Source organism: Bison bison, unplaced genomic scaffold, assembly GCF_000754665.1.
Source record: "Bison bison bison isolate TAMUID 2011002044 unplaced genomic scaffold, Bison_UMD1.0 scf7180017864348, whole genome shotgun sequence".
Lineage (NCBI taxonomy): Eukaryota > Metazoa > Chordata > Mammalia > Artiodactyla > Bovidae > Bison > Bison bison.
In genome coordinates, this window is record NW_011494920.1 from 1,236,222 (window position 1) to 1,260,378 (window position 24,157).

Sequence of the window (24,157 nt, forward strand, 5' to 3'; positions counted from 1 at the left end):
CATATATGATATTATACATATTTCAATGCCATTCTCCCAAATCATCCCACCCTCTCCCTCTCCCACAGAGTCCAAAAGACTGTTCTATACATCAATGTCTCTTTTGCTGTCTCGTATACAGGGATATGGTTACATCTTTCTAAATTCCATATATATGCTAACCCTCTTACACTGTTGGTAGGAATGCAAACTAGTACAGCCACTATGGAGAACAGTGTGGAGATTCCTTAAAAAACTGGAAACAGAACTGCCTTATGATCCAGCAATCCCACTGCTGGGCATACACACTGAGGAAACCAGAAGGGAAAGAGACAAGTGTACCCCAATGTTCATCGCAGCACTGTTTATAATAGCCAGGACATGGAAGCAACCTAGATGTCCATCAGCAGATGAATGGATAAGAAAGCTATGGTACATATACACAATGGAGTATTACTCAGCCATTAAAAAGAATACATTTGAATCAGTTCTAATGAGGTGGATCAAACTGGAGCGTATTATACAGAGTGAAGTAAGCCAGAAAGAAAAACACCAATACAGTATACTAACAATTATTCTTTAAGGGAGTTCTCAGTGTTACACAACCATGCCAAATCAGAAAAACCACCTGGGCAGGCTATTAAAAATATAGGTTCCCAGGATCCTCCTTTGGAGAGTCTGATTCTGTGGGGCTAAAATGTTGCAAAGGAATCTGCAGTTTTAACAACCATCTGAGGCAATTCTCATGACCAGGCAAGGCCGGAAAAGCCTGGGCTTGATTATCTGTGTCATAAGCTATGTCTCAATTTCACAGGAACCAGCTGATCCATGAGCTGAAACGTTTCTGTGTACCAGAGCAAGTATTGACAAATTGTGTTCCTGCTCTTCTATATGGCCTTTTCAAAAGGCTTGTCTACAAATGTTATCTCGATTTCTTCATTCCCCAGTTTTTTTTTTTTCTTCTTTAAGAAACAAAATAGATTAATACATGTGTGTGAATTTTTAAAATTTTTATTTCATTTTATTTTCATTATTGGAGTGTAATTGTTTTATAACGTTGCGTTAGTTTCTGCTGTACAACAAAGTGAATCAGCTATATGTGAACATATACCCCATCCCTCTCGAGCCTCCCTATGACCCCCACATCCCACCTCTCTGGGTCATCACAGACCACCAAACTGAGCTCCCTGTGCTATACAGCAGCTTCCCACTAGCTAGCTGTTTCACACACGGTAGTGTATCTAAGTCAATGCTTCTCTCCCAGTTCATTCCTTACCCTGTACCTCCATTTACATTGGCAAGTCTAGGTCCTTTACCTTTCCATAGAGTTTACGGTCAGCTTATCAAAAGTCCACCAAAAGAAAAATAAAGAAAATGCATAAATGTAAAATTAATTTGAGAAGAATCACCACCTTTTCACTCACCAAACTGAGTCCCAGTGCCACGGTTGCTCGTTTTCTCACTGTATACCCATCGAGAAAGTTTCAAAATTCTCTCCATAAAAGTTACACGTGCTTCTGCAGATTTACTCCTAAGTAATTTTTAGTTTTTATTGCTAACATGAATGGAGTTCCTTGAGTGTGGGTGTGGATATGAAAGAAACAAAGGAAGAAACATATAAACAGAAAATGTGTGAAACACTGTAGATGTTGAACACTGTAAAAACAGCAATATAAAAAAACCATCTACTTCTTTCCCCACAAGAACCAGGACTTAACCAGAATCTCGTGTGGAATCTTACCTCCATGATCTTATTTCTCCCTTCGTCTTTCACAGTTATAAATTCTATTGTAAATTTTGTGTTAGACATTCAGTGTTTTTCTTTATGGTGCTATCAGCTATTTACATATCTGTGAACAATATACTGATCAGGTTTTGATGGTTTTCAACTCAGTAAGATAAAACCATGCTGTATGTATTCTCTACACTTCATTCAGTCAAAATCATGTTTTCCAACTGAACCATATTGGTACATGTGATGATTGTTCAATAACTGTCGTAGCTGTGGAGTGTTTCCAAGAGTGAGCATGCTAAATTTTGCCTCTTCTATTGTAGATGGCCATTTTGGTTGTTTTCAGTTCGGGGCTATTATACAGAAACTGCTGGTATGAACAATGTTATATGTATATCTTCAGGGAACTGTACTAGTTTTTCTAAAGTCTATGCCTAGGAGTGGAAATGCTGAATCACAGTGTCTACTTATGTTTAAATTGAAAACTATTATTAAGTAGTGTATCATTTTAGATGCCAACATTGAGAATTTCTGCTGCTCCATATTAATGATAACACTTAGCATAAGGCTTTTTAATGTTTGCTCATTTGTTAACTATAGAATGGTATCTGATTGCAGTTTTATTTGTAGTTCTTTAATTCTACTGAGATAAGCACCTTTTTCATAAGTATATTGGCCTTCTGGATCTCCTCTTTTGTGATATGTCTGTTTAAAAATTTGTTTATTTTTCAAAACTGCATCTCTCTTTTTTGTTGATTTCTAGGAAATCACTATGTATTCTGAATATTAATCCTGTTTCAATTATATCTGATATTGAAAATACTGAAAATTATCTTCCCACTATGACTTTTTATGCTCCCTTCATGTGTCTTTTGATGAAGAAGTTCATCATATAAAGTGAATAAATTTAGTCTTTTTCTCTGTAGGTTGCATTTTTTTGTATCCTATTTAGGAACTCCTTCCCTACTCCAATATTATAAACCTAATTTCTCACATTGCCTTTGAAAAGTTTCACAGTTTTGTGTTAAATATATGTCCTTTATCTACTTGGAATTCATATGTGTGTATGACATGAGGTAGGGATTGAATGAACTTTAAAAATATGTCTTGCATATTCTATTTGCTTACTTCTGACGTACAGGAACAAAAGCAAATTCATCTGTATACAGGAACTTTGCAGATTTTCTCATTAGGTCTAATAGTTACCTGTTATTGATTACACCAAAGCCTTTGACTGTGTAGATCACAATCAACTGTTGAAAATTCTTAAAGAGATGGGAATACCAGACCACCTGACCTGCAGGTCAAGAAGCAACAGTCAGAACCAGACATGGAACAACGGACTGGTTCCAAATTGGGAAAGGAATACGTCAAGGCTGTATACCGTCACCCTGCTTATTTAATTTACATGCAGAGTGCATCATGCAAAATGCCGGGCTGGATGAAGCATAAGCTGGAATCAGTACTGCCAGGAGAAATATCAATAACCTCAGATACGCAGATGATACCACCCTTATGGCAGAAAGTGAAGAGGAACTAAAGAGCCTCTTGATGAAAGTGAAAAAGGAAAGTGAAAAAGTTGGCTTAAAACTCAACACTCAGAAAACTAAGATCATCTGGTTCCATCACTTCATGGCAAATAGATGGGGAAACAGTGGAAACAGTGTCAGACTTTATTTTTTTGGGCTCCAAAATCACTCTAGATGGTGTCTGCAGCCATGAAATTAAAAGATGCTTGCTCCTTGGAAGAAAAGCTATGACCAACCTAGACAGCATATTCAAAAGCAGAGACATTACTTTGCCAACAAGGTCCGTCTAGTCAAGGCTATGGTTTTTCCAGTGGTCATGTATGGATGTGAGAGCTGGACTATGAAGAAAGCTGAGCACCAAAGAATTGATGCTTTTGAACTATGGTGTTGGAGAAGATTCTTGAGAGTCCCTTGGACTGCAAGGAGATTCAACCAGTCCATCCTAAAGGAAATAAATCCTGAATATTCACTGGAAGGACTGATGCTGAAGGTGAAACTCCAGTATTTTGGCCATCTGATGGGAGGAGCTGACTCACTGGAAAAGACCCTGATGCTGGGAAAGATTGAAGGCAGGAAGAGAAGGGGATGACAGAAGATTAGATGGTTGGATGGCATCACCGAGTAGATGGATATGAGTTTGAGCAAACTCCGGGAGTTGGTAATCGATAGGGAAGCCTGGCGTGCTGCAGTCCATGGGGCTGCAAAGAGTTGGACACGACTGAGCAACTGAACTGAGATATTCTTAAGTTTTCTCTGGTGGAAATTTCTTCATCAACAGTTTTTTTTCTTATTTCTGTCTAGTGCTTTACCATTTATTTCATTATTGTATCTATTTCATTGGTTCAGACCTCCAGCACAATATTGAGTAGAAGCAATAATAATGAGAATTCCTACATAGTTCCTGATCTTAAAAAACAAAAATGTTCTTAAAGATGCAGTTCTATTTCTATTGCTGAGTTTTTCTATCGTTGTTGTTTATTTTAAAATGATGAACTCATGTTGCTGCTGCTGCTGCTAAGTCGCTTCAGTCGTGTCCTACTCTGTGCGACCCCATAGACGGCAGCCCACTAGGCTCCTCTGTCCCTGGGATTCTCCAGGCAAGAATACTGGAGTGAGTTGCCATTTCCTTCTCCAATGCATGAAAATGAAAAGTGAAACTGAAGTCGCTCAGTCGTGCCCGACTCTTAGCGACCCCATGGACTGGAGCCTACCAGGCTCCTCTGTCCATGGTACTCTCCAGGCAAGAGTACTAGAGTGGGGTGCCATTGCCTTCTCTGGAACTCATGTTAAGTTTTATCAAATTATTTTTCTAAGGTGTAGTAGAGTGAATAATAACCCCCAATAGATGGCTGCATTCTAAACTAAACCCCAGATCCCGTGAATATTTTGTTTTATATAATAAAAGGCACTTTGCAGAAAAATGGTACAGATTAACCTATTTGCAGGGCAGGAATAGAGATGCAGATGTACAGAACAGACGTGTGGACACAGGTGAAGGGACAGGAAGGGGGAGTGGAACGAATTTAGAGTAACGCTGACAATATATACACTGCCATGTGTAAAAGAGAGAGCTGGTGGGAGGCTGCTGCACAGGGAGCTCAGCTCGGAGCTCTGTGGTGACCTAGAGGGGTGGGATGGGAGTGGGGGTGGAGTTCAAGAGGGATGAGATATATGTCTATACATGGCTGATCCGCTGTGTTGTACAGCAGAGACTAACACAATATTGTAAAGCAACAATTCCTCAATTAAAAAGAAAAAAAAAAATTCTGAGATGGGGAAAATGTCCTAAAATAGTTGGATGAATTAGATGTAATCACACTGATCCCTATAAAAGGGAGTCAGGAGCATTAGGGTGAGAGAGAGAGAGATTGAAATAGGCTACACTGCTGGCTTTGAAGATAGATGAGACCATAAGGCCATAAGAATGTGAGCAGCTCCCAGAAGCTAGAAAAAGAAAGGGAACGAATTTTCCTCTAAAGACTCCAGAACAAATGCAGTCCTATTAGCACCTTGTTTTAGCACACTGAGACTGACTTTGGACTTCTGACTTTCAAAGAAACATAAGATACTAAATTTGTGTTATTTGAAGACAGTAAATTTGTGGTGATTTCTTTACAACAGCAATACAGGATACAACAGCTATTATATTGAGTTTTAACCTTGCTTCATCTGTGATTACGCTAAATTATAAAATTTCAGTTAGTGAATCATCCTTACATTCGTGAGATGATTCTTGCTTGGTTAAGATATTTCTTTTCTTAATTCAGTGGTAGATTTACTTTAGGAATATTATATTTAGATTATTATAACTTTGTTCATAAATAAGAGTAGCCTTTAATTGTCCTTTCTTATACTACTTTTTTGGGGTAGCACGATTACCTGGCCTCCTGAAAGGAAGTGAGGGGTACGCCCTCTTCTACTCTTGTATATGTTAATAAACAGGTCTTATAAGATTGGGATTATTGTTTTCCTTAAAAGCTTCATAAAATTTAGCTATAAAAGGTTCAGAGAAGACTGCCATTAGTTGAGATACAAACATGTCAATTGGTGTGGAAATATTTGATGCTCTAAGAATCATGGCATTTGTTTTGATAGAAAAAAGGACTGCCACTGTTGAGCATCAATATGTGAATGTTCATTCAGTGCTTTAGTGTGTTTTATAATTTCTTTTGAATCTATTTTCTAGAAAAGTATTTCAGCTCTTTTTCAATCATTAACATGTCTGTTTATAACATTCTCTTCTTCTTAAGCTTTTACATGTAGTGATGCCTGTTATTTAATGCCTAATATTGTTTATCTGTGCTTTCTCTTTATTTATTCAGTCTTATAAAAAGTTATTTTATTAGTATTTTCCATCTGACATTTAGCTTTTTATTTAGTCAATTTTATATTGCTTTTTAATTTCTATTTCTTTAATCATGCTCATATCATTATTATTTTCTTTCTTCTATGTCATTTGGGCTTACTCTATTTTTCTCTTTTAAAAATTTTAGATGCCTACTTAGCTTATGAATTTTTAGCCTTTTTCTTTGCAAATATGTTTAACTATTTAAAAAAACGGGAATACAAACAAATAATTGTACCCCCTTCTTGCCCATTAAAATTTTATTAAGTGAGTTCTTTACAATAAATTCTGTAACAAAACTCACGTTTTCCTTCATCTGTCAGAGAGGAAGAAAATTTCCTCCACCATTCTGGGTTCTTCTGGATGGTCTAAGAATTAAATTGACAATGAGACAGATGAACAGGAGAAAATCAAACAGAAATTTAGTAACATGTATACATGGGAAGGACCTAGGAAAACTGAGTAACTCACCAAAATGGCTGAAATCCTCACCTGAAGTATCATCTTCGGCTTAAAAAAAAAAAGAAGAAGAAGAAAAGAAAAAGATATCAGGGCTAGTGGGACTTTGGGACTTGAAAGAGGAAGAAGGCAACTGCATGGAGATGGATGAAAATGGTACGCAGAATGAACTCTGATCTTTATGGACCACACCTAGTCTGAATTCTTTTCAAGTATCTCTGGAGATAGCTCTATCCTATCAAATTCTTTAGGCAACTATGGAGGAGGTAAAAAGCAAGACTTCCAGAGCCTTCTGTTTCTTAAAAAAATCAGCCTAAATAATCTTCATGCCAAAGAGACACATTTGGGAACAGCAATTTTTGCTTCCCTATATCACAAATGATAAAAATCTTTTGGTCACTTCAGTTCCAAGAATAGTCTAATAATTTGTAATAGTCAAAATTCTGAAATTCATGAAAAGTCAAAACATATTCCCAATGTTCATTCAGGCCTGCTTTAGAATCTGTTGTGCAAAGAGGGTTTTGGGCTACACTGCTTCTGTGTTCCCCATCCTCCCATCCTCTCCCCACTAAGGATCTCTACCCCTCACCCCCACCCTAGTCCATTAGTGAAACCATGCAACTCAAATTGAGACTTGAACCTACAATCTTTTAATTGAGATCACACCTGGTCTCGGGACTTAATGAAGCTCTGGTTCTTAATGCCCCAGAGCAGGAAGAATTCAGTCAGAGACAAAGTGACAGGCAGGAAGTAGATTTATTTTGAAAGAAACACACAGGTTGCAAAGAGTTAGACACGACTGAAGCAACTTGGCACACACGCATGCACACTCCAGGGAGTACAGGCCATTTCAGAAGGCAAGGGTGGGGATTTTTCCAGCAACTGGGCCGCCACCCACTGTTGACATTTTATGTTTGACCTTGGAACCATCAAGGGACCTGTGGTTGTGTCATTTAGCTTGTTGATTTGTCACAATGAGCACATACTAAGGCTCAAGTTCTAGTGGAAGTCTTGTCCACCATGGTGGATCTAGTTGGTTCTAACCATTATATCGTGTCCTATGGCTACATCATTCTTTTAAAGGGTGTGCCCTGCCCCATTCCCTCCTGTTTCACTAGCATGGCAGCAGGAATTCTCAGAGTTCAAAGCAGGAAGGCCTTTCTCTGACAGCATCTAAGGTTTTAGTGGGTGTTTATAAAGCTACCCTTCTACTCATTACATTGGTTAGGACTCTTTGCTGCTGCTGCTGCTAAGTCACTTCAGTCGTGTCCGACTCTGTGCGACCCCATAGATGGCAGCCCACCAGGCTCCCCCGTCCCTGGGATCCTCCAGGCAAGAACACTGGAGTGGGCTGCCATTTCCTTCTCCAATGCATGAAAGTGAAAGTGAAGTCGCTCAGTCATGTCCGACTCTTAGGGACCCCATGGACTGCAGCCCACCAGGCTCCTCCATCCATGGGATTTTCCAGGCAAGGGTACTGGAGTGGGGTGTCATTGCCTTCTCCGAGGACTCTAAGGACGCAAATTAAGAAACATTTTACAATATAACTGGCCAGCTGGCCAGCACTCTTTAAGGATGTCATGGTCATGACAACAAAGGAATCGTTCTAGATGAAAGGAGACTGAGTAGATACGACAATTACATGCAATGTGTAATCCTAGATTTGGATATAAAAAAAAGGACACAAGTTGGACAACTGGCAAACAAACTCTGGATAATGTTTGTTATTAGATAGTGCTGTGTGAATGGTAATTTCCTGGCTTTCATAATTGTACTATGGCTATGTAAGATTGTAACATTTAGGAAACCTAAATGTATACAAGATTTTTTGGTACTATTTTTTTTTTTTTTTTGTATATCTGAAATTATTTTAAAATAAAACATGAAAAAAAAAGTATATGTGCCTGTGATCTCAAGTTTAAATCTCTAGCCCAAATCTCTCCCCTGAACTCCAGACTAGTTTATCTAGTGCATTCAGTTTTCTGCTTCTTATGCCCCTGTGATGTAACACAGACATTTCAAGCTTACAATTTCTTAACTTGAACTCTTACCTTATCTTCACAATCTCTTCAACTAAAAGTCTTTATCCTGATCCCTAAACACCACCACTACCTATCCAACCATATTCAATCCATCACTGAAACCTGTTGATCTTATTTACAAATATGTATCTCAAATCCATGTGATTCCCTCAATTTCTATTGTCATGACTCTAGTCTAAGAGTCATGACCTTGACCTTCTGTAACAGGAGGTTGTAGCAGTTTCCCAACTAGCTTGTCCGCTTTGACTAGGGCCACCATCCAAACCATTCTCCAAACAGGTTCCATGTGATACCTTTAAAATGTACATTAGATCATGACTCTCCCGTTTTGAAAATACTTCAATAGTGTCTCATTGTACCTAGAATAAAATTTAAAATTCTTAAGTTGGTTTAAGGCCAATAGAGCCTATACAATTTGTCTGCCCTCCTTAACTCTCTTCCAAACACACAAACCACACTTTCTCTCACTCATCAGGCTCCAGAACACAGTTTTGAGAGTCCTCAAAAACTGAGACCTATGTGTTGCCTCAGGATCTAAGCAATCACTATTTCTTCTTCACTGGATGCTCCTTCTACTGCCTAGGATCCTCTTCCTAAAAGTTTCCCCTTGACTAGTGCCTTTCCACCCATCACATTCAGGTCTCAGATTAAATGTCACCTTTTAGAAGTTTTTCTTCTATAAGCACTTATGATAACTTTTAATTATAACTTCATTTGTCACTTACTCAGTGTCTGTGTCTACCACTAGACTTCAAGCTTGGTGAGTGCTAGAATCAGGTCTGCTTTGTCCACCTTTATACACCAGTATTTAGCTTATGCTCAATAAATACATGATAACAACTACTTTATGAGCAGCAAGCTAAATTTGTTTTATAATGATGGTCTCTGTAGGCTGGAGATGAGGAATTATTTCCACACCTAAGGAGATGCAGAAGAGGTATCTTCTTCCATAACACAGTTCAGCATCTCCAGTTGGTGGGCATTCTGTGATTTAACATGAAATGAGTAGAGTGGCCTCACATGCTGGCTAGGCAGTCATCTCCCCACCAATTCCCTCTGGTAACTGTAGTCTGCAATGTATTAGGAAGTGCACACCTGGCCTCTTCCTGTATGTCAGGAACACGCACAAAACCACAACCATTTCTGAGTCTCAGAACTACGAGGTTGAGAAGATCTAAATTATGAAGCAAAATTTGCACTTACTGTATTTGGCTCATAAAATTCTGGGTATAAGGTTGCAGTGGGAATGTTCTCATGTAACTTTCTGAACTTTGGACGTGCATGAGAGCTGGGTTTAGAGCCTTTGAAGATTTTGTTGGGAATGTGTAAGTTCCAGCAGCAAAATAAGAAGAAACGGGAAGGAAGATTTCACGTTAAGGGTTTTAATTTCACGGTGGAAACTTGATAATAATAAAAACAAAAAGTATTTAGATTTCAAGCTTTTCATATTATTGCCATTGTGTTAATAGGATTACTGGAATCCGTACATAATCCTCTTTAATTAACTGAGTTGCGTAATCCAAGAAGGACTGTGAAACAGGGGGTGAATTTTTTTTAGAAAGTGTGACCTAAGAATTAACACAATCAATACCGTGTGTACTTATTTCAGAACCTCTTCTGATCATTTCTGGATCTTTTCCCATGGGAGACATCCTGGACCTTAGATTTGGCTTTTAAACTCAATGGATCAACAAGATAAATAGTGAGGTCAGAAGAGAACTTAGGCAAAACATTCTCTAACATAAATTGTATCAGTTTTTTCTTAGGTCAGCCTCCCAAGGCAAAGAAATGAAGCAAAAATAAACAAATGGGACCTAATCAAACTTAAAAGCTTTTGCACAGCAAAGGAAATCATAAACAAAACAAAAAGACAACCTATGGACTGGGAGAAAATATTTGCAAATGATATGATTGACAAGGACTTATTTCCAAGATATACAAGCAGCTCCTACAACTCAGTAACAACAACAAAAAACAACCCAATAGAAAAATGGGCAGAGAGTTAAATAGATATTTCTCCAAAGAAGACATACAGAAGGCCAATGGACACATGAAAAGATGTTCATCACTGCTAATTACTAAAGAATTGTAAATCAAAACTACAATGAGATACTACTTCACACCAGTCAGAATAAACATCATTATAAAGTCTACAAATAATAAATGTTGGAAAGAATATGGAGAAAAAGGAATCCTTTTACACCGTTGGTGGAAATGTAAATTAGTGCAGCCATTATGTAAAACAGTATGAAGGTTCCATTAAAAAATCTAAAAATAGAGTTATCAATCCCACTACTAGGCATATACCCAATCAAAACCATAATTCGAAAAGATACATGCATTCCTGTGTTCATAGGAGCACTATTTACAATAGCCAAGACATGGAAACAACTTAAATGTCCATCGACAGATGAATGGATAGACAACGTATGGTATATACTATACCATCTTTGCAAATGACATTGTTCCTCACATCCAAAGGTCAGTGTGGGAATGCATTTTGGTTTTTCTTTTCTGGATGTTTCTTCTCCGTAGCCTAAATTATGGCAAGATTTCAGAAAAAGTAGTTGAGTCTATAATAATCAATAGTCCACTGAGTTTTAGGTGTGAGTCATTAAGGGATAAATTTCTGCTTCTCTTAATATAGACTTAAGGGGACACGGATCATGAAGGCAGGACCTGAACTGACAGATGGATCTAGGAAGTGAGTAAGGGGGCACCATGTACGTCTGAACCAGCCTTAGAGACCAGGACAGTACAAATAAGCCACTGTATCTGTCTGGTTGCTGATGTCAGAAGTAATGCTCTGGATGTCTGTAGGCAGGAATAACTGCACCACATCCTCAGGAAAATTCCCGATAAAAGGAGCCCAATTGGGACTGCGGCAGGAGAATGGAAATTCTGACGGTCGGTGCCATTTCCTTTTTTGTTCAAAAACCCGACAAATGAAAGAGTTCTAAACTTAAACACTGGCTGGACTAAAAAGAATTGAAGCAAACCTTGTATATGTTACATAAGTCATGACTTCACCAAACGCAAGCTCCTTGAAGGAAGGGACTTTGGTTTTGTTCCCTGCGTTATACTCTATGCCTGGCAGTAGATATTAAATGTATACATACTGATGATATGAAAAGTATTCCAATCTCATCATGACTTCAGTAGGGCCAGGAGGACCTGTTTGGCTTAGAATCATCATGATAGAATATAACTCTGACCTTCCTTAGCTAAAGAACAGCCAAATCCAGAAGAGTTCTTCCTTCTTCCCGACAGTGAGGCCAGTCCCTTAAAACAAGTGACAATCCTTGGGTTGTTGCAAAGACACAACATATCTGTTTATCTGCAAGTGAAACCAGGACAGTAGATGTCTAGTATCAACTGTGTCAAGGACATAAGAGTGATACTGGATGAATCTTCTAGTGTCACACAGCCTGTCTTCCTTCCAAATTGAGAGTGATCACTTCTCAAACTCAGCCTTTGTACTAGCTGTTCTTTCTGCTTGGAAAGCTCATTCCCAGAATTACAAAACCTGGCTACTTCTTATCATCCCTGGCTTGGTATCAGTGTCGCCTCCTCAAAGAGGCCTTCCAGCCTACTATGGTACCTCAGTCACTCTATGGCATCGTCACACTTTATCAAGCAAGCTCATATTCTCCTGTTTCTTTGATGGTGTTTTACTTTTGTTTTAATCTGATTTGTATCTGTCTTCTTCTAGAATGCAGCTGTAGTCATTAGTTGGGTGACTTTGGCCAGACTCTCAGAGCCTCAGTTTCCTTGTTGAGTTAATAAGTATCAAATGAAATAATGATGGAGATTGTCCTGGCATATAGTCCATTTTCAAGAAGCACTGGTTTAGAAAAAAAGGATTATTCAATTTAGTAAGCTTAATCTTTTGAAGGGGGAAAAAATAGTGGCAAATACCATTTTAAATTCTAAGAAGAAGAAATATAATTTGCTATTCCATAAATAGGAAGACACTTCTTTCAACTTTACAGTGAGGAATATATGAAAAGAGTGATAAAGATAAAACTTTTTTTTTTCAAACCCATAGAGGGAATAATAATTAAATAACACTACAGTTTTCCTTTAATACAATTCTTTAGATGAATAAAGAAATGACTCAGTGTTACCAGGATTTTCCACTAGAAGCATTTTAGTTCCTCTTTAAGATACAGAAACAGGTATGAAATCTTCCGAATTTTTTGCAGAAAATTGTTAATGCCATGACTCAGGAGTGTTTTACAGACTTCTACAGTGTAATGAGCCCATCTTGTGGTCTTTTATAATATTGCTCCTTTTAAAGTGAAACACATTTTTTAAACCATAGGTTTAAAGGTGTCATTCATTCAACAACTTCTGAGCACTCACTGTGCGCCAGGCATTACACTGACTGCTGGAGACGTGGTGAGAGGAGATGTAAGAAAAATGAAGTCCTTGCTCTAATTTGTACAAATTTAAAAGAGAGAGACTTTTAGGCACAGGTAATCACAGTAGGAAAGTTAAGTGCTACGGTACAGAAGTACAAACACACTACACCAGAGTTAAGGGAAGTGTTCCAGAAATCAGAATGAAACTGGTATATCTCCATTTCCAGGAATAACTCCGATCACTGGAGAAATCATGTATCACTAGACATTGGGTTAAACATTAATTTAAAGTCTTCCATTTCACATGCAACTATTATATGCAGATTTTTTTTTAGCCACAGAAAGCTCAGTATATCTGGCTCTAATCTCAATCACCCATTCTCAGAGTATGACAAGTATAATATTTTAAAAATATCTTCCTATGTATGTCGCTTATTGGTAAGCAGGTTTTCTATCTCCCTACACCCACTTACATCACAGCTTTGAAGAAACAGAGACACAGTGATCTTTGGAGAAGTGAAGGATATGACAGAATATTTTAATCAGGCAGGGAGAGAGGGGGAAAGCTTGTCCTTTCCAATATGATGAGAGGAAATGTGAATAGAGGAGAATATAAAGAGAGAATGTGAATAGAAATAGGGAATATAACTTCCCTGGTTGTCCGGTGGTTAAGACTCTGCAATTTCAATGCAGTGGGCGCCAGTCTGATCCCGGGTTGAGGAACTAAGATCCCATATGGCACGCAGGGCAGCCAAAAAATAAAACAAAGAAGTAGAGGAGATAAATGATCAGGTGTGTGCCCAACCTCCTGGCTTCAAGGCTCTGCAGGGGGAGGAGGAGAAAGTGACAGACTAGGAGGAGCATTCCTTATTCAGGACTCTGGGAGAGGCTCATAATGCAGAGTGGCCCTTGACCAACAAATGGCCACACCCTGTATCGGTGAGACAGTGGAGAGGCATGGTCAGCCAGAGACAGGATCAACCTCTGTTCCTACGGAACAGGGCTCCTGGGATGAGAATGCACAGGCCATAATCGGGGGGAAAGTAGAGCCACAGCCTCTGCTGCAGAGTGGACATCCTTGGCCAAGGTCAGACGTAGGGTATAACAGAGACTCAACAGGACTTAGTAGTATGAGGAGCTAAAGAGAGGCCACATCAGTATGAAGGGGCGATCAGTACTGGACCAAGGCGAGAAAAACTGCAGCACAAGTTTACCAAGCAGAGAACTCAGCAGTAGACAGAGACAGAACACAGGGATTATAGCAATAAACATTATCAAAGCCTCAACCCAAACCCAAGGAGGAAGGCTTTCAGCCCAAAAGCAAGGATGTCATATGGGCAACATCCATATACCCTGATGTCTGGGTCCCTCCACCCCTTCTGTTCAGAATATAGTCTTCATTCATTTCTACATCTTATACCCACATATCATCTCATTCAGCAAAACAAATGGCTCTTCCTAAGAGTCCATCCTCCTTAAAAAGCATTAAAGAGAGAATTAGAAAATGTTAACTATTTTAATATATGTTCTTTCCTAATACTTATATTATCATAAGATTGAACATAGGGTTTCATGGTAAAAGCACATTAAAAATATCAAAGGAAATAGAAAATAGAAGATTTTAATCTTGACATCACTTCTCTAGAAAGATCTCTTTGGTAGAAGTGTGCTAAGGCAAGCTAAAATTTTCTTTCTCTTCTCTTTGCTCACTTACTCCAGATGTTATGTGTATAATTAATACGATTATGATTTAAGAGAAGAGGGATTTTTTTTTTAACTCCTCCAAAGTTTTCAGATCTGGAGATCAGATGAATTTTTCAGCAATCCATTCAACTAATTTGTTTTAAGTATTTTCTAAGCATACTGTGCTGGGAGAAGGCAATGGCAACCCACTCCAGTACTCTTGCCTGGCAAATCCCATGGATGGAGGAGCCTGGTAGGCTGCAGTCCATGGGGTCGCGAAGAGTCAGACACGACTGAGCGAGTTCACTTTCACATTTCACTTTCATGCATTGGAGAAGGAAATGGCAACCCGCTCCAGTGTTCTTGCCTGGAGAATCCCAGGGACGGGGGAGCCTGGTGGGCTGCCGCCTATGGGGTCGCACAGAGTCGGACACGACTGAAGTGACTTAGCAGCAGCAAGCATATTGTGCTGGGCACTAGATAGTATGAGTTATATTAGAAATTAAGAATGTAAGAAATGAAATCGCTTCTTATAGGATTAGATCAAGTAAGCTGCCATAGTTTTATCAAGATGACTGATTCTCAAGCCAAGTGTATTTTCCAAGGATTTAAGGTTTTGCTGACTTTTTCTCAGATCACTTGGTTATAGAATTGCTTTCTTGAAATTAAAGTAAGATTAATCCTCCAGTTAACTGGCTTTATGTCAAGTATCAACATGACAGTTTCCTTTTAAAAAAAAGTCCTTCTAAATAAACACTCAGTTTCCTGTTTTCCTACTCTTCATTCATTCAGTGTACTCAATACATATGTATTGTCTGCTTCCACGTGGCAGTAACCTGTACTAGATGTTTGTGATGCAATCGGAAGCAAGACTTTCAGTTCCTATGTTTTTCTCCATTGACCCTCTCTATCTAAAGTGATCTGAAACTCTGGTCTAGATTTTAGACTACTCTAGACCTCCCAGTCTACAGTTCCATCTGCCTTTAGGTAGGGAGGGTCAGCCCTTTCCTGTGTCAAGCCATTCGATGGGTCACTTGCATCCGAGCATTGCTATCAACCACCTGTGGTCACGCTGCTCCAACACCATGCAGCGTCCACGGCCTCTTCCTCTAACTGGGTCTCACCTTCTTGAGTCATGGAAAGGGCAATAAGGCACAAATCTTGCTCTGGCTTTCTCAACTCCATCGTGGGGTTTCTGTTACCCCAAAAGACCTACACTCTAGGGGAAAGAGACAAAAAAGTGAGAAGGCGTCTTACTTGGAACTTACACTCCTCTCCCTCATTCCAGCCTTCTGTGCTCAGGCCCTAAAGAGCTTTTATCTTCTCCCTGTGTGAAGTGTCCTGTATCTTTCCTGCTCTGGAGCTTATAGTAACATTCTTCCTTAGCTTCCCAGTCTTTGGTTCTAAATTATTAAAGAATAGCTTTTGGAATTTGGGGAACCCTTTTCTCTTTGGGGGTGACTAGTTTCACAGTTGAAACTCTGCCCTTCAAAACTATTTTCTCCCTATGGACTATGAATGTCAAAACTGAGAGTGACCTCATTATTCTAGTCTGTCTTTGTCTTCTTCCTCAATCAATGAATGGGTGAAGAACCACAAGCAATGAGAATAATTTCAGGAAAGAGGGTTATGGAACCTCAGTTTAAAACTGCAGCAGCAGCAGTAGTAGGATTATTGTTGTTGCTTAGTTGCTAAGTTGTGCCCGACTCTTTGCGACCCCATGGACTGTAGTCCACCAGGCTCCACTGTCTATTGGGTTCTCCAGGCAAGAATACTGGAGTGGGTTACCATTTCCTTCTCCAGAGGATCTTACCAACCCAGGGATTAAACTTGAGCCTCCTGCTTGGCAGGCGGATTCTTTACCACTGAGCCACTTGGGAAGCCAGAAGTAAATACTGCTACTTACATTCCAGTAATTACCTGGTAAGTATCAGTTTCTCTCACTAGGCTGCAGTGTCTCTACAACAGAGACTATGTCTGTTTTTCCCTCGAGTGCTTCCCCAGTTAATAAAGACATGACTCTTGCCCTCAGTGTTCAGACAGACAATTAAACAAACAATTACAAGGCCATGTGTTCTGCTCTATAACAAGAAACGATAAAGTGCCTTGGGAGAACATTTGAGGATGACTTACACCAGACTTGGGGAGAATCCCAGAGGAAGAGCTAGATAAGCTGAGACCTGATGGGTAAAGAGAAATAAAGTCAAATAAAGGTTATTTGTGAGGGACTCAAAAATTATGCTCTAGCATTTGGATTTATTTCTAAAGGCAATAGAAAACCACTGAAGCATATAAATAGGGGACTGAAGGCTTTTACAGTAAAAGGTCATTGTGTAGGATAGAGATTGAAAACAAAAGGATGTCTGGAGGTGGGAGAGGCCGTTAGGAAGTGTTTGCCTACTCTAGGCAAGTTTGCAGAATTCCAGGTGGCCTGGCCAAGGGTGACAGTGGGAATGGAGAGAAGGACTGCATTGGTGATGAAGCAGAGAAGGAATGAGAGGACTTCAGGACACTGGCTAGGTTTCTGACTTGAGTAACCAGGTGGTACCACTGGCTGATATAAAAGATAGGAGCAGAAATGGTTTTGTGAGCAATCTACAAAGCTATTTGGAATGTTTTTGCATAAAGGCCTCCACGGTCATTTGTTCCTTATACGTATTTTCATTGCCAGAGGTTCATTTTTACAAATTTCTCCTCACCAGCAATAGAAAGTTGCTCAGTCGTGTCCAACTCTTTGCGACCCCATGGACTATACAGTCCATGGAATTCTCCAGGTCAGAATACTGTATTGGGTAGCCTTTCCCTTCTCCAGGGGATCTTCCCAACCCAGGGATAGAACCCAGGTCTCCCGCATTGCAGGCAGATTCTTTACCAGCTGAGCCACAAGGGAAGCCCAAGAACTGGAGTGGGTAGCCAATCCCTTCAGCAGATCTTCTCAACCCAGGAATCAAACCGGGGTCTCCTGCATTGCACGTGGATTCTTTACCAACTAAGCTATGATGGAAGTTCCCATTTTTACAAATTTCTCCTCACTAGCAATAATCGTGTTACCTTTCTAAGATTTAGGGAAAGTTAGAGACCTTCCTCTCTGGGCCTGGCATTCATCCCACATATGCCAGAGCCACAAACTTTCTCTGTAAAGAGCTGGATAACTATTTAACTATGCTATCGTAGCAAAAACAAACAAAAAATAGCCATTAAAAATAAAATGGATGAGCTTGACTGTATTCCAATAGAACTCTATTCACAAAAATAGACAGTGAGCAGAATTTGGTCCATGGGTTGAAGCTTGCCAAGTCCTGAGTTAGAACTGTGTTTCCCAATATACTCTAGCAATGCATAACCTTTAAACACTTCTGGATATACTTCCACTTAGAAATTTTAAAAATCATTTCTCCATTTGTGGGTAGTGTTTTAGCTTGGGCCACTATAACAGATGACCTAGACTGAGTGGCTCAAACAATAGACATTTATCTCTCACAGTTCTGGAGGCTGCAAAGTCTGAGATCAAAGTGCCAGCAGATTTAGTTTTGGTGAGGACCCTCTGCCTGGCATGCAGACAGCTGTCTCCTTGTACCTCATACAGCAGAGAGCACAGAGAAAGGAGACAAACTCTCTTGTGTCTCTTATTAGGTCACTAGTCCCATCATGAGGGCTCCACCCTCCACCTAATTAACTTCCTCAAAGTCCCATCTCCAAATACCATCACACCATATATTTTCAACATATCAATTTTGAGGGGGACACAGCCATCCCATCCTTAATAGACAGTATATAAGACAAAGACGTAATTTGAAATTACCATATTATTAAAGACCATTATGTTGACTTTATAACCACAGCATCTTTATTTAAAATATTCATAATATATGAAACTAGATTTCTACTTTCTCCCCATTAACAACTAACATATATTTTATTTTTTACCCTTTGAGCCAAGCATCATTTTCCAAATGATAACAGAATAAACTTCGATTTCCTATTTGCAGGTTAAATAATACTTATTGCTCCTAAATAAAAATGTAATTTGGATACAACCATCATTACATATTTTTCATTTTTAAATGAATAGGTATTTAAAGTACTGGCAATCTTTAACATATAAAGTGAGAAAATTAAATAATTCAACTTTTGTATTTGTTGAAAATCAAACTGAGACGAAATTGGAAAAATTGTTTTCTCCCACTTCTCAGCTCTAAACTTCCCACCCCGCAACAACATTACATTCTCCTGCTACAGATTCTCATACTCATCTAAACTTTTTATTTAAGGGGATGACACAGGAGCTGAAAGCTGAAATCAGGTTTGAGCTGAGATTTTAAGTCGGATCATGCCAGTCCTCTGCTCACAGCCCTCCATGGCTTGCCATTTCAACTGAAGCAAAAAGTCAAAGTCCTTCTGCTGGCTTGCTTATAAGTCCCTGACCTCCATTTTCACCTTCCTCTCCTATTTCAGCTTCTTTGCTGTTCTCAAACTTGCCTAGAGCCCTTAACCTGCCCTTTGCCTGGAGACCATTTCTGCCAGCTTAGTATATGGCTTATCTTATCTTTTCTTTTGGGCTTCCCTGATAGCCAAGTTGATAAAGAATCCACCTGCAATGCAGGAGATCCCAGGTTAGATTCCAGGGTCCAGAAGATCTGCTGGAGAAGGGACAGGCTGCCCACTACTCCAGTATCCCTGGGCTTCCCTTGTGGTTCAGCTGGTAAAGAATCTGCCTGCAATGCAGGAGACCTGCATTCAGTCCCTGGGTTGGGAAGATCCCCTGGAGAAGGGAAAGGCTATCCAATATTTTGACCTGGAGAATTCCATGGACTTTTCTTTTACGTCTCTGCAGAAATGCTACCTCTTCAGCATAGAGAACCTGGAGGGCATAACATACCTGCAACTCCATCCTGCCCCCTTTCTGTTTCTTTCTATAATACTTATCATCACCTTATTTATTATATGTATATTTGTTTATTTACCGTCTGATATTGTATGAGGACAGTTGTTTCATTGGAAAAGACCCTGATGCTATGAAAGACTCAGGGCAAAAGGAGAAGGGGACAGCAGAGGATGAGATGGTTAGATAGCATCACCTACTCAATGGACATGAATTTGAGCAAACGTAATGGGAGATGGTGAAGGACAGGGAAGCCTGGTGTGCTGCAGCCCATGGGCTCAAAAAGAGTCCAGACAAGACTTAGTGACAGAACAACAACTGTATGAGGGTAGAAACTTTGTTCAGTTCCCTGCTCTCAACCCACCTCCTAGAGCAATGTCTGGCAAGATATATATGCTTAGTAACTCTTTGTTAAATATGAATGAATCGCATGTACTTCCGCTTGTACTTGTGTGATAATTTGATTGATACCTTATATTAGTCAAAACTGTAAACTCTATTAAGACAAAGTCTTTATCCATTTTCACTCATTTTATTTATTCAGCTTATTTGTTGAGTGCCTACCCTATGTCAGCAATGTTCTAAGTACTGGACAAAATTATGTTTTCATGGAGTCTATATTCTAAAAGCCACTAATTTATCACCTATCTATAACCTGGTGACTACTATTTAGTACAATGTGGCAGATTATATTTTCCAAAGAATATACAGCCTTTGTCACCTGTTATAGGTTGAATTGTGTCCCTAGAAAGATATATTGAAATCCCAATTACCAGTAACTAAGACTCTGTTCTCATTTGGAAATAGGGTTGTTGTAGTATAGTTAGTTAAAACAAGGCCATAATAGAGTAAGTGTGAATGTGTTAGTCGCTCAGTTGTGTCTGACTTTTTGTGACCCCATGGATTCGGGCCCTCCAGGCTCCTCCATCCACAGAATTTTCCAGACAAGAATATTGGAATGGGTTGCCACTCCCTTCTCTAGGCGATCTTCCCAACCCAGAGATCGAACCCGGGTCTCCCACACTGTAGGCAGACTCCTTACCTTCTGAGCCACTAGGGAAGACTATACTACCAACCCAGAGATCGAACCCGGGTCTCCCACACTGTAGGCAGACTCCTTACCTTCTGAGCCACTAGGGAAGACTATACTACAGTAAAGTAAAAGTGAAGTTGCTCAGTCGTGTCCAACTCTTTGCGACTCCATGGGCTGTAGCCCACCAGGCTCCTGCATCTGTGGAATCTTCCAGGCAAGAGTACTGGAGTCAGTTGCCATTTCCTTCTCCAGGGGATCTTCCCAACCCAGGGATCAAACCTGGGTCTCCTGCATTGCAGGCAGACACTTTACCGTCTGAGCAACCAGGTAAGGTGGGCCGAAGAATTGATGCTTTTGAACTGTGGTGTTGAAGAGGACTCCTGAGACTTCCTTGGACAGCAAAGAGATCCAACCAGTCCATCCTAAAGGAAATCAGTCCTGAATATTCATTGGAAGGACTGATGCTGAAGCTGAAGCTCCAATACTTTGGCCACCTGATGTGAATGAAGAACTGCCTCTTTGGAAAAGACCTTCATGCTGGGAAAGATTGAAGGTGGGAGGAGAAGGGGACAACGGAGGATGAGATGGCTGGATGGCATCACCAACTCGATGGACATGAGTTTGAGTAAGCTCCAGGAGTTGGTGATGGACAGGGAAGCCTGGCGTGCTATAGTCCATGGGGTTGCTAAGAATTGGACATGACTGAGCAACTGAACTGAACCAATCCAATATGACTGGCATCTTTATAAGAAAAGGAGAGAGAAAGACAGACAGGGAGAGATGATCACCATGTGATGACAGAGGCAGAGATTGGAGTTTTGCATCTACAAGCCAAGGAATGCCAAGGGTTAACAACTATACAGGAAGCTGAGAGAGGGGCATGGAAGAGTCTCTCCCCTCCCATGGAAACACCTTGCTTTAGGATTTCCAGCCTCCAGAACCATGACTTCTACAGAATTTGTATTCTTTCAAGTCACGCAGTGCGTGGTACTTTGTTACAGAAGCCCTGATACAACATCCCACATGCTCTTATACGGTGACCTTGGCACTCATTCCACCAACTATGAGCAGAGTGATACCCCCTCCCCTTGAAGCTGAGTGAGCTTTCATGGCTGCCTCAACCAATAGAGAGGAAATGACACTGCGTGACTTCTGAAGCTAGGCCAGAAAGATGTCATAGCTTCTGCCTTGTTCTCTTGGGATCTCGCTCTTGCAACCCACCCATTATGCCATGTGGAAGCCCACGCAGCTCATGGAGGAGTCATGTGAAGAGGTACCAATGTCCCTGGTGCAGAGGCTGGTTGAACTCCCAGGTATATGGGCGAGCATCTTGAAAGCAGATCCTCCAGCTCCCAACAAAGCCACCCCAGATAGAAACATGTGGAACAAAGATCAACTATTCTCCCTGAGCTGACAAATGACAGATTCCTGAGCAATGGAAATCACTGCTTTTGTTTTAAGCCACTAAGTTTGGAGGTGGTTTGTTATATAGCAAACACTCTGTATAACATTCTGTATAATAATGTTTGTTATACAGAACATTGATACACATACGCTTATTAAATATTTATTGAGTGAATAAATAAATGAACTGATACTTCATAGTGCTACTATGCCCTAATAAATGGGTACATCCTTCAAAATTGATCTAGTTTAAATCTGGAACGTATTTATTTTTTATTATCTGAACAGTCAGATACCATACCAAAAGCACACACTAGTATAATCAAGAGACCAAGGTTCTGGAAGAAGGGGATGGAATCCTGTGAAAATGTATAGATTTACTCTGGAGAAACCGAGCCCCATCACTTTCTGAGATGAAAGATAAGAATTTTCCAATAGATTAGCTTCTGTGCTCATACATTTTAATCCTTGCTTTTCATCCACTAACCACTTATTTCTGTTCCTTGCCCCACTGAACATAAGACTTTTAGTCTCATACCTTTATATCATAACAATGGGTTACCTGACACAGCAGTGCCAGGGACAGTCTTAGAACCCATCCTTACACCATGATAGCTGGTAATACAGAAATGACTACAAACCACACGATTCAGTTCAGTCACTCAGTCGTGTCCGACTCTTTGCGACCCCACGGACTGCACTATGCCAGACTACCCTGGCCATCACCAACTCCTGGAGCCTATTCAAACTCATGTCCATTGCGTCAGTGATGCCACCCGACCACCTCAGCCTCTGCCGTCCCCTTCTCCTCCCGCCCACGAATACTACGCACCAAAAGCCAGCCTAATTACATTTCCTATTCTACTCTTGATTAGCTTCATGGTACATCCCCTGGAGACTAGAGGAGACCAAGGATGGCACTTGAAGCTGCCAGCTCTTCCCCACCTTGATAACGATGCTTTAGCCTCGTCCATTCTCCTCCTCTTCATCATCCCTTTCCCCATAGAAACTGATACTGTCTTAGGAGGAAGGCAAGCAAGAGGAGGAAGTTGTATGAAGGGCTCCACATTTTATCTAAGAAGTATTAAACACTGCTTAAAAAGCCAGTTTTAAATTATTGAGCCAGATAAGGTTTACATTGGGTATTAAGTTGGTTTCACTGCCTTCCAATTAGATGATGGAGGTTGTATGGAAAGATCAAAGTAATTGTAGGCTACATTCATTAACTATCATTTTTCTGTATGCCCAAGTTAGTAGGTTTTACCTTACTAAACTAATATTTATCGAATTGCAACCATGTGTCTGATATTGTGTCCCTCCTTTCTACAAAGAAGTTTAGAGAAAAAATCATGGGATTTTAATATTAGCATCTGAAGAGAATTGCAGAAAAAATCTAGCTCTTCCAAAAAGAGCATATTATTTGTCCAAAGTTATCAGTGGTTCAGTGGCAGAGCCAAGACTTAACTTTGGCTTCCTACTGCTAATCCTCCCGCTTATTAGCATATGAAATTACCCAGCCCATAAAAAGTAACCAGCCCAAACTCCAGGGCTATTACTCTAGCCTGGGGTAATTTTCTCTCTGCAGGGACAGAGGAGGCTTCTGTTAAGACTGTATCACAGCTTGAGTTCTTCTCCTGTTGAATCCTGCTCTTATCTTCCCTTCAGCAAGTGCTAATCCTAAGAATCAGGTCAGATCAGATCAGATCAGTCGCTCAGTCATGTCCGACTCTTTGCGACCCCATGAATCGCAGCACGCCAGGCTTCCCTGTTTATCACCAACTCCTGGAGCTTGCTCAAACTCATGTCCAGGGAGTCGGTGATGCCATCCAACCATCTCATCCTCTGTCATCCCCTTCTCCTCTTGCCCCCAATCCCTCCCAGCATCAGGGTCTTTTCCAATGAGTCAACTCTTCGCATGAGGTGGCCAAAGTACTGGAGTTAGCCTTAGCATCATTCCCTCCAAAGAAATCCCAGGGCTGATCTCCTTTAGAATGGACTGGTTGGATCTCCTTGCAGTCCAAGGGACTCTCAAGAGTCTTCTCCAACACCATAGTTCAAAAGCATCAGTTCTTCGGCGCTCAGCCTTCTTCACAGTCCAACTCTCACATCCATAATAACCACTGGAAAAACCATAGCCTTGACTAGATGGACCTTTGTTGGCAAAGTAATGTCTCTGCTTTTCAATATGCTATCTAGGTTGGTCAT

General features: G+C 40.2%; 1 protein-coding gene across 1 annotated transcript in view; it reads right to left on the minus strand.

Annotated features, from left to right (window-relative positions):
- LOC104999211 overlaps positions 1 to 24,157 on the minus strand; it is a 256,096-nt gene that overhangs the window by 174,573 nt on the left and 57,366 nt on the right. Inside the window, exons 3-5 of the mRNA XM_010854715.1 lie at positions 16,767 to 16,813; positions 6,557 to 6,595; positions 6,390 to 6,453 (exon numbers count right to left, since the gene is read on the minus strand). Coding sequence (XP_010853017.1) covers positions 6,390 to 6,453; positions 6,557 to 6,595; positions 16,767 to 16,813 — 150 coding nt within the window. The remainder of the gene's footprint in view (positions 1 to 6,389; positions 6,454 to 6,556; positions 6,596 to 16,766; positions 16,814 to 24,157) is intronic.